At 40.5% G+C, this 12061-nt stretch overlaps 1 protein-coding gene across 1 annotated transcript; it reads right to left on the reverse strand.

Annotated features, from left to right (window-relative positions):
• Positions 1 to 10829: 10829 nt before the first annotated feature.
• Positions 10830 to 12061, reverse strand: LOC115682941 (endochitinase EP3-like). Its single transcript, XM_030607314.2, has 2 exons — positions 11597 to 12061; positions 10830 to 11378 (listed from the first exon to the last, which is right to left on the reverse strand). Exons 1-2 carry the CDS (start codon positions 12030 to 12032, stop codon positions 10969 to 10971), a joined length of 846 nt encoding a protein of 281 aa, XP_030463174.1. The 5' UTR covers positions 12033 to 12061; the 3' UTR covers positions 10830 to 10968.

Below are 12061 nucleotides of genomic sequence, written 5' to 3' on the forward strand. Positions count from 1 at the left end.
AATTTGCGATGGATACTATGTGCCGTCGTAAATTTGCGACGGATACCTGATTCCGTCGCAAATTTGCGACGAATAAATGAAAATTCCGTCGCAAAATTTGCGACGGATTTGAGTATCCGTCGCAAATTTGCGATAGAAGACTATTTCCGTCGCAAATTTGCGACGGAAACCTGATTCCATCGCAAATTTGCGATGAATAAATGAAATTTCCGTTGCAAAATTTGCGACGGATACATTCTGTTTCCATCGCACATTAAAAATTATTAAAAAAATGATTCTTAAGTGATTATTCTTTTTTGGGTATGTGCCTAATTGAAGGTCTCGCAATCCAAGTGGAGGTTGCAATTCTCATCAATTTGATCACTTTCTCCTACAAATATTTCAGTCAAATATTTGGGTAAGTCTTCTTTACATTGTAGTTTTTTCTAATTTTGCAATTTCATATTAATTGTTGCGTGAATAACAAAAATTATAATTTCCAAAATTTTATGATTTTAATTAAGAACAATAGATATGATATTTTAAATATTTTACCAGAATTTTTTATTTTAATACAGACACAATGCAAAGAGAAAGGGCTTGGATGTATAATAAGAACTTACTTGGACGTCAAGGATTGACAGATGAGTTTCGTACTGGGTTGGAACTATTTTTAGACTTTGCTAGTAGTAAATATGAGTTTATGGATGGAAATAAGTTAAGGTGTCCGTGTAAAAAGTGCGGTAATGGTAAATTTCTTGTGTGTGATCAAGTTAGAGAACACCTTATTAGATTTGGGTTCACTCCGAACTATTATAATTGGACTTCCCATGGTGAACCATTTATATCTGATGAAGGATATGGAAGAAGTGACCAATTTTCAGTTAGGGAAGAATGTGGCTATTATGAGCAATTGAACCCATACGAGAGGATGGTGATTGATGCAGCTAGTTATAATTTTGTCACAGAATCAAATCATGCAAGTACTAGTTTTACTCCTACACGTGAACAAGTGGGTACTAGTCATGCTTCACAATTGGAAGATATAGGAGTAACGGGTTTTGAGGAGAGTGTGTATAATGAAACTTTTCAATCTAATCAGTTCTGGGATGTCTTGAAAGCAGCAGATGAACCTCTATGGACAGGTTGTGAGGACCACACTAAGTTATCGATGACAGCCCGACTATTAAATATCAAGGCAGAGCATAATATGTCTGCGGATTGCTTCAACTCTTTTGTTGAAGTAATGCGGGAATCATTGCCTCGTGATAACAACATGCCAAGTGATTTTTATGATATGAAAAAGCTAGTGGATAACTTAGGTCTTCCTAGGTTGTAAGGATTGATGTATGTAGGCAGGGTTGTATGATATATTGGAGAGATGATGAAAATGCAGAATCTTGCAAATTCTCAGTAGCCAACCTAGGTACAAGATTAACAGGAGGCTGGGTCGTAATCAGAAGCGTAAACCATGCAAGCAAATGTTTTATCTGCCCCTAATCCCCAGATTGCAAAGGCTTTATGCGTCTAAAGCCATCACTGAACACATGACTTGGCATGCAAATCATGAAACGAAGAGGGTCTAATGTGTCATCTTTCGATGCAGAGGCATGGCAACATTTTGATAGAACATACCCCGAGTTTGCAATGGAGCCTCGGAACATCGGTTAGGTCTCTCGTGCCGATGGATTTGCTCCATTTGGGAGAACAGAAAAAGTTATTCATGCTGGCCAGTTATCTTAACGCCGTACAATCTTCCACCTGGTATGTGCATGAAGACACCTTATATGTTTTTGACATTGATCGTGACAAGGCCGCAAAATCCGAAAAAGTTGATAGATGTTTATATGCAACCATTGATTGAGGAGTTACAACGGCTATGGGTTGAAGGTGTCCCTACGTATGACGTTTCTACCGATCAAATATTTGTTATGAAGGCTGCCCTTCTTTGGACGATAAATGACTTTCCAGCTTACGGAATGTTATCTAGATGGAGTACAGCTGGGATCTTAGGATGTCCGATATGTTTGGAGAGGACAAAGTCATTTAGATTAAAATATGAAAAGAAACCTAGCTATTTTGATTGTCACAGACAATTTTTACCGCCAAGTCATCCTTTCAGAAGGAATAAGAAAGAGTTCAGCAAGAATAGGACTGAAAGAACGCGTCCACCATTGAGGTTGACTGGCGATCAAATTTGGGAGCGTGTGCAGGACTTTCCAACTGTTGTTGAAAACCCGCACGGCACGACTTTTGAGTACGGAAGTACACATAAGTGGACAAAACGCAGTATATTTTGGGATCTACCATATTGGAAGGCCCATCTTATTCATCATAATCTTAACGTCATGCACATAGAAAAGAATGTTTTCGACAATGTCATAAATACTGTGATGGATGTCGCCGGAAAAACAAAAGACAACTTGAACGCAAGAAAAGATATGAGAGATATTTGCGATCGGCCAATACTAGCTGTGGATGCAAGCAGCAGGGGACCAAAATCGAAAGCAGTTTATACATTGGATAAGGAGCAGAGGCGAATTGTTTGTCAATGGTTGAAATCTGTGCGGTTTCCTGATGGATATGCTTCGAACCTCGGGAGATGCGTTGATTTGAAGGAATGCAAGTTGACAGGTTTGAAGAGTCATGATTGTCACATCCTGATGGAAAGACTAATTCCAATAGCTTTGAAGGAAGTTTTACCGAACTTTGTATGGGGCGCCATTACAGAATTAAGCAATTTCCTCCATGATATTTGCTCGACAGTGTTAAAAGCATCGCACATGGAAAAACTAGAGAGAGATATTCCAATTATTCTTTGCAACTTAGAAAGGATATTTCCTCCAGCGTTTTTTGATTCGATGGAGTATCTCTTAGTTCACTTGTCTTATGAGGCCAAAGTTGCAGGTCCCGTCCAATTTCGATGGATGTATCCATTTGAGAGGTAATGTTTTCTTTAAAATACAGTTCAAATGAGTTTATCATATAATATGTCCCGATAAGCTTCTTTCTATTTCAACTAGATTCTTATATCATTTGAAGAAAAAAGTGAAGAATAAGGCACATGTTGAAGCTTCCATTTGTAATGCATATATTGTGGAAGAAGTGACGACATTTGCATCATACTATTTTGAGCCGCAAGTTCAATGCAAGAGGCGGAGAGCAGGCAAAAATGATGAGGCCCTATTGATCCCAATTGCACAAAGATTCTCTATTTTCAATTATCTCTGGTCGACTCAAGCGGCGCATGTCGGCTGTTATTTATCGCGAAGAACTTCATGCAGCCCATACTTATATTTTACTGAACTGTCCAGAAGTCGAGCCATACTTCAAGTAAGTGTAAATTTGTAAATATATGTTTTGCGTGTCAAATATTTGCTAATAATGATATGGTTTTTAATATTAGGATTTTCCAAACTTTAATGTTTGGACTACAACCAAATGAATTTGACCGTTCGTGCGATGAACAATTTGCAGCATGGTTCAAGACATATGTAAGTTGCCTATGGATCAAAACCACGTTATTAAAATTATATACATCATTTAGTTAAATATATATTATTAACTTTGCATGTGTAACCTTAGGTTTACAGTAATTATGATGAAATTGGAGGGTAAGGATTGTTACATTATCTGTCATGGGGTCCACAGTTAAGAGTTCGAAGTTGGCCAGTATATTTCATAAATGGATATAATTTTCATACTCAAGAATATGGAATGGGAAAATCCACAATGAATAGTGGTGTGTCTGTTCGGTCATCCAATGGTGACAGTTCGAAAGATGATTTTTATGGCTTGTTGGATGAAATCATAGAAATAAAGTACCCTGGACCATTAATGATGCGGGTTGTGTTATTTAAGTGCACGTGGTTCGACCCCGTCAAAGGAATGAAGGTGCATACGAAGTTCAATTTGGTTGAAATAAGTCACAAGAAAAGGTATATGAAGTATGAACCATTTGTCTTGGCACAACAAGTAATTCAAGTATGTTATGCATCATATCCTAGTTTGAAACGTGACAAAGCTGATTGGTGGGCTGTATGTAAAATCAAAGCACGGAGGAAAATCGAGGAACACTGGAAGGATAGAGCCTACCAATAGGAGGAAGTGTCTAACACGGTTGAAATTGAGGAATATAACATACCAACTTTACGAGATCCGTGTGGAGCAATGATAGATGTGGAGCCAACTGAAATTTGCGAGTTAAATGTACAAGAATGTTCAGAATCTGATTTTCAGACAAATGACGAAGACGAGGACGAGGACGAGGACGAAGACGAAGACGAAGACGAAGACGAATATTAAAATTTTTGTCACAAAACACTACATATGTGTAATTTTTAATGCTACAGGTGCTATTTTGGTTGTTATCATTATTGTTCTTGTTATTATTGTTATTGTGCTTTTTTATTATTGTTATTGTCGATTATTCTTTTTATTTTAATTGATCGTCCGAAATTTTGTCCCTAAATGCCGACAAGTCTAATATTATTAACGTGCCATAACATTTCCGATATTCTAATTTCTATTGCAACATTTGAGATGCCTAAATTTTGGATTGAAAAAAAGATGTAGCAAATTTAGGACCCAAATAAATGAGATGCTAAATTTTTGACCGAAAAAAAAATTCACAAATTTACAACGTTCATGTAGTATGTGCATATTTGCGCCGGACTCAAGCTGTCCGTCGCAAATTTTGCGAGAGAATTTATACCGTTCGAAATTGTAAACGGATAATTTAATCCGTCGCAAATTTGCAACGGAATTTTTTTTACGTCGCAAATTTGCAACGGAAAGTTGATTTTGCGGTAAGATTTTTACCGCTCGTAATTTTCGGCGTAAAAAAAATCCATTGTAAATTTGCGACGGACTAATCTGTCCGTCGCAAATTTGCAACGGACTTATCTGTCCGTCGCAAAGTTACCGTTGAAATTTTGCCGTTCAAATTTGCGACGGACAGCTCAGTCCGTCGCAAACTTCCGACGGACAGCTTAGTCCGTCGCAATTTTGCGACGGACCGAACTGACCGTCGCAAACTTGTGACGGACAAAGCTGTTCGTCGCAAAATTTGCGACGGACAGATTAGTCCGTTGCAAATTTTAGGAGGGAAATTTTCCCGATCAAATTTGCGACGGAAAAATTAATCCGTCGCAAATTTGCGACGGAAAAATTAATCCATCGCAAATTTACGACGGATGTTTAAGTCCGTCGCAAATTTGCGACGGATTTTTGTTTTCGTCGGTAATTTTTGTCGGTGGAAAATTTACTACGGACGTGATCGTCCGTCGCAAATTTGCGACGGACCGACGATGTCTGTCGCAAATTTGCGACGGACCGAGCAAGTACGTCGCGAATTTGCGACGGACCTGCTTGTCCGTCGCAAATTTGCGACGGAACGTGCAGGTCCGTCGCAAATTTGCGATGGACGTGAGCGTTCCTTCGCAAATTTGCATCGTTATTAGCCCTCCCCCTTCCCCGACGTCGCCCCCCGCCCGATCTGCACATTCCCCCTCGTTCGTCGCCGTCGCAGCCGTCTCCGTCGCGTCCCAGCCGTCGCCCGGTCGGCCCCGCAGCCCCGTCCTTGGTCGCCCCCGCCGCCCCGCGGCCCCCCCCGCCCGTCGCCCGCCCCCGCCGGTCGCGCCTCGCCCCCGCTTCTTCGACCCCCGCCTCGTCGCGCCCTCGCCCCGCCTCGTCGCCCGCCCCGCCTCGTGCGCCACCCCCGCGCGGCCCGTCGCCCGCCCCCGCCCGGTCGCCCCTTGGCTCCGCCTCGTCGCCCGCCTCGCGGTCGCGTCTCAAAGCCAGGTTGCCAACCGCCGTTGCCACCTGACCTCGTTGCCTAGCCTCGCCATTGCCGCCGCCCGCAGGGCCACCGCCGCCACTGGGCCGAGCAAGCCCGACCTCGCCACCCGCTCCCCGGTCGGCCGAGGCTGTGGCCCGGATTGGCCACGCCCACGCCCCGACGCCCGCCGCGCCCACCACGCCGTTGCCGCCGCCGACACCGTCGCCGCCCCTGACGCCGTCGCCGCCGAGCTCCGCCGTCGTTCTCCCGTTCGTGGCCGAGCACCTGGCCGACTAGTCACCATTTGAGCTCACGCTTGCGTCGGGACCGCCACTGTTCTATCGGCCGATTTTTATTGTCCTTGAACCAAGTAAGCAACTCTCTAAACCGTAGTTAGTATAATTAGGTAATTAGTCGGACTTGTTTAAGGATTATTTAGGATCACTTTTCGTTGGCTAAGTTACGGGTCGATTTCAGGATTGCATGTGGCTTTGATCGATGGTCGACTGGTTAATTTGTCTATTATGTGGATGATTAAGCGTTAAATGACGATAAGTTGATTGATTAAGCGTTTTCATAGAAAATGCTTGAAAATTGAACAATTCTATAAAAAATCAAGGAAAATTACGGAAAATTAAAACAATGGTATATGTTGGCAACAAATATGAAATTTGACCGTAAAAGTTTTTTAAATTTTTTAAAAAAGAAAATTTTCATATCACAAAATGGCAAAAATTAATAGTGACCACCCATTTTCAATGAAATTTAGATTTTTAATGTTCCGAGGAAAAAAATATTAAAAAATTTAAAATTTCCATAATCTTATAAAATGGCTTAAAATAAATGTGGTCACCCATTGTGAGGGAAATTTTTATTTTTTTTGGGTGAAAAAAAATTTAAAAAATATAAAATTTCACTACTGCACAGAATTGCCTAGAAAACATGTGGCCATCAACTTGCAGTGAAATGTAAATTTCTTTAGATGGCCAAAAAAAAAATTAGAATTTAAAAATTTTCAAAACTTCACGGAATGACTTATAATACCTGTGGCCACCCACTTTTAGTTATATTTAATTTTTTTACGTGCCCTAAAAATTATTAAAATAAATAAGGACAAAAATTTTGGAAACTTTACTTAATAGCTTAGACTACCTGTGGCCACCCAATTTTAGTATGGACAAATTTTTTTATTTCACGAAAAAAATTTACATTAAAAAATAATAATTTAAAAATGCTTAAAATTTCAAAATTTCAAAACTTTACAAAATGTCCTAGAATATCGGTGGCCACTAACTTTTAGTGAAATTTTTTTTTAGGGCCCAAAATTTTTTTTTGCAATAATAATAATTTTTTTCTTACAAAACTGTACAGAATGACTTAGAATACCTGTGGCCACCCACTTTCAATGAAATTTAAATTTTTGTACGTTGTCAAAAAAAATTTAATCAAAATGAATGCAATTCATATAGTGATGTTTAATACCTGTAGCCACCCAAATCGTGCTCATACATTGATGTTTAATATCAAAATGAATGGGATTCATAGTATATTTGTTTGTAGGAAATTGCACGTCATAAACACTCGACATTGGCTCATTTCAAGGAAACATTTTCTCAGTCTTTCCATCAAAATGGTAAACTTCGTCATGTACATCATTATGTGTTCGTAATACGTGTCAATAGTTCTTTACATATTCGCATAACCTTCCTACTTGTCAGTATAAACGTGGAGGTTACATGCCTAGAAGACAAGGCTCTTCCTTGTCCTCGTCCCCGTCCCTTTCCTCTTCCCATGTCCCGGCATCTAACCCTCAACCACAGTATGGTCCGTCACAATATGGACACGTTGGCCCTTCCTCCAACACTCAACATGTTACGGGACTTGGCCACATGCGAACTGAACGTTCTCCAGTTCAATCTCCTTTAGCTCCCTCTCCTTCCGTTCCACCTCATTATTCGGCGGAACAATCGAATATTGACGGAAACATAGGTCAAGAAGATAACCGATTCTTCATATGCCCATTTGGAGATTCGTAAGTACTTCATTTTTATTTTAGTATATGTAATATTTAGGGCTTTAGATATTGATGTCAATTGAATTGTCCATGTTGCACAATATTCATATGAATGCAGATTCACGGATGCTCCGTCTGTTGTGAGGGAATTGAACAAAATAGTAAGAAACTTTTGGATGGGAGAGTATATTACTTACAGAAATGTTCCACAAGAAGTGAAAGAAATGTGGTGGAATGAGTTCAAGGTAAGTTTTACATATTTTATTTTCTCACCAATTAAGTGTGGTGTAGTATATTGATGGTCAAAAATGATGTAAAGGGACCAGAACAACTCTGTAGTTTTCGATACCTAAAGGACCAGATATTTTACCCGACGTGAACTTTACAAAATCTGTCTATATTTGTCTGGTGCATGGTTATGGATATGTAATCATCATAATAATTTTCATTTTGTGTTTTTATTCATTGCAGCGGAAGTTCAAGTGGGAGGAAGCGGAAGACAATGAAGTCAGAAGAATTTTTGATAAGAAAATAAGTGATTTTATGCGAAATGTCATGAATAGAGCGAAGAGCAAGCAAGCGAAGCCGTCTTTCTTTACAGCTGACAATTGGGAGGCAATTAACACATTTTGGGCATCTGAACAGAGTCGGCAACTCTGTAAGCAGAATAAGAAGAATCGATCTTCTAGTTCTAGTGATGGGTTAGCCACATATGCTGGGGGCTCTATCAACATTGCGGAGCATCGTAAACGAATGGTAAGTCTGTTAAATGAGTTATAAGTTAATTTAATTCAATTACTCATGTTTACAATTTGTAGGCACCTGAATTGGGGACGGAACCGACATTTGCAGCTACATTTGAACGCACATTTCAAAAGAAAGATAAGACATGGACTGGCGATCGAGCAAAAGCTGTTAAGGTATGTAAGGTTATACTTTGGCTTATATGTAAACTATAATGAAAACCGTGAATGCTTTCAATATTTTTGGTAGATATATATATAGTGATTTTATTTTCATCTACATTGTTAATGTAGGAAAAATATGATGAACTTTTAATGAGCAGTGCTAGTGGTAGTGATGATTGTCCTGAGTCCCGACCACCAGTTGATAATATGGCATTATGGATGGAGGCAACGGGTGGGGCGAAAAAAGGGAAAATATTTGGGATGGGATCATTATCAAGGATGTTCATGCCGAATAGTCCTGGAAGTTCATCATCCACTGGGACTGGTCGAAGGAGGTCACGACCAGACGAGCAATTGACCCAAGAAGTGCATCGTCTGAATAATTTACTTGTTAAGAAGGATGAACGAATACATAACTTGGAAGAACAAATGAGAGTCGTTATGCAACACCTTAACATCAATCGCTATGGCGATCCTCCTGTACCTCTAGCCAATCCAGTAGCTGATGGGTACAATGATGACCAACACATTGATGCCGAGAATGCTGCTGATGATGATGATGATGAAGATTTTCTCCGGTCTTTCTAGTTAAAATTCTCAAAATCGGGGGTAAGCTTGCTTCATAATCTTGGTTTTTCATAATTTCACTCATATTCATATGTAAGAACATTTATGTTCGTCCCGAAACGTATTTTTGTTAACCCTTTTGTTATTTTACACCTAGTTCCACATCCATGCATAAACGCTTTTTTTATATTCTGGATTGATTTATGTATCGACATTTCCTCAGGTCGACAAAAGTGACTACTTTTGGTGTCCTGCCATCGTACCAAAGCCGCGTCTTCTTCTGTATGGTTTTTTTGCGTCTTCTATGGTTGTCCCGTCTCTTAGTTCATGTTTTGACTGTATTGTAAGATTGGATATCAAATAGTATCATGTCAGACTCTACAACTTTCCTTCTGTTATTTGTTTCAATTATATGTCAATGTGGCTGGTTTGTCAGAATTTATGGTTTGTTCGTTTTTCTGTTTCAATTATATATCATTGTCTCCTTTCATTGATATGGACAAGAATTTATGGCCGAAATGATATAAAAATAGCGACGAATATTTTAAGCCGAATTTTGCTATCATTAAAGTTTGTCACTAATTTGCGACGAAATTCGTAACGAATTTTCTGACGAAATTCGCGACAAATTTTACGACGATTTTGCGACGAAATTGCGACGGATTTTTGCAACGGACAGAGTCGTTGAATATTTGTGACGAAATTTGCGACGAAATTGCGACGGATTTTTGCGATGAATTTTGCGACGGACAAAGTTCGTCGCAAATTTTCGAATTTGCGACGAATTTGCGATGGATTTTTGCGACGAATTTTGCGACGGATTGAGTTCGTCGGAAATTTGCGACGAAATTTGCGACGGATTTTGCGACGAATTTTGCGACGAAATTGCGACGGATTTTTGCGACGAATTTTGCGACAGACAAATGTGCGTCGCAAATTTGCGACGAAATTTGCGACGAATTTGTGACGGATTTTTGCGATGAATTTTGCGACGGATCGAGTTCGTCGCAAATTTGCGACGAAATTTGCGACGAAATTGCGACGAATTTTGCGACAGATTGAGTTTGTCGGAAATTTGCGACGAAATTGCGACGGACATTTGCGACGAATTTTGCGACGGACAAAATTCGTCGCAAATTTGCGACGGAATATTTGAGACGAATTTTGCAACGGACTATGTGCCGTCGCAAATTTGCGACGAATTTTGCGACGAATTTTTTTTCGTCACAAATTTGCGACGAACTTGTGAATTTTCCGTCGGAAAATTTTGCGACGACCGAGTAGCGACGGAATTTTTTCCGTCGCAAATTCGATTTGCGACAGATTTTTCCACGTTTTCCGTCGCAAATTTCGTCGCTAATCCAGTGTTTTTTTGTAGTGGTTTTGGGGCTTTACAATTAGCTGCTTTACAATATGTTTAAGATTTTTGGGACAATTTTCCCACTCTTCTCCGATAAAGTTTTCAACTAGTTTTGCTTCACCAACTCTTATTTGCGCTACTAACTAGTTTTGCATTACCAACTATCTTTTGTTATTTCCAAAAAAGATAAATGCTAATTCATGCTCATGAAGTATCAGACTCTTACTCAACAAGATGCTGATATTCCTTTTATTTCTCAGATCCATTATTAAGTGGCATACATTATTGGAAATCGAGTATGGTTATGGTGCTAACCGAGATTGGCTATAATGCTATAAACGAGACTGGTTTTCTATGCTCTCTAACAGGTCAGGTTATCTCCGGGAGAGACGCCAAATTGGTTACAATAGTCAGTGTAATACTGGACCCGAGCTTGGACGGCCGCCGAGTTTCCGCCGCCGCACTCTCCTCCATTAATGGCTCGAATCGTCGCGCCGAAGCCTTGACCGGAAGTAATAACGGAGTGGACATTGTTCATCCAAAACCAGAAGGCGGTCTTAAAAGATACGACCACATCATTGGCCACGGTTTCGGGAGAGTTGAGGCCATCGAACCCAATACTTTGTCCCGCAGGTCCGTAGTTGTAGTTCCAGGATATTTGGAGGGGACCGCGACCGTAGTAGCCTTTGTTGGGGTTGCATGGATATTGCGTGTAATCTTCGTCGCAGTAATCTTTCGAGGCACCATCTATCTCTTCAATGTAGCAAAAATCTGTACTCAAGAAAATTAATTGTTATTTATTGCTTTTATTTTGGGGTTTTGATATTTCGTGAATGATCCCATCTTAATTATATATCTAAAGCAAAGCAGATCATACACTGTCACCATCCCAATAACACTGTATGTCCTCTAGAAGTCTTAGTGAATAAAATTCGTGGCAAAAAGCAAACGTGTCAAGCATAGACTAAAGGACTAGTTGAGGATCTTACGTCCAGTCTCGTGCGTGACATGAGCGAAGAAAGCAGCAATCTCGCGCTTAGAGTCATCGGCGGACCCAACTGTGCCGAATTCGGGGTAACCACCGGCAACATCAAGGAAAGCTTGCCTAGTGTAGAAGCTCTTCCCTGCGCAACCTGCATCGGCCTGGCCAATTATCGAATTAAAGAAGCTATCCGTCACCACATCCGCCACTGAGACCCCGCTGCTCGGGGTGGTGGGCGTGGATGACGAGTAACACGGCCCGGATCGACAACCGGTCCCACAGTACGGATCTCCGACCCCGCAATACCCATACTGGCTGCAACACAGGTCGGCGGCGCAGCCACAATCTTGACCGAAGACATGTGCCGGCGAGAATCCGGCAACGAGGCTGGACACGAGGAGAATTTTTAGAAGAGCTCTTGCTATTTTGATTGATTTGGCCATTTTGAATGTGGGTGTGAGGGATGTGAATA

Source organism: Syzygium oleosum, unplaced genomic scaffold, assembly GCF_021117445.2.
Source record: "Syzygium oleosum isolate NSW1041296 unplaced genomic scaffold, Sole_v2.1 Sole_v2.01, whole genome shotgun sequence".
In the NCBI taxonomy this organism is placed as follows: domain Eukaryota; kingdom Viridiplantae; phylum Streptophyta; class Magnoliopsida; order Myrtales; family Myrtaceae; genus Syzygium; species Syzygium oleosum.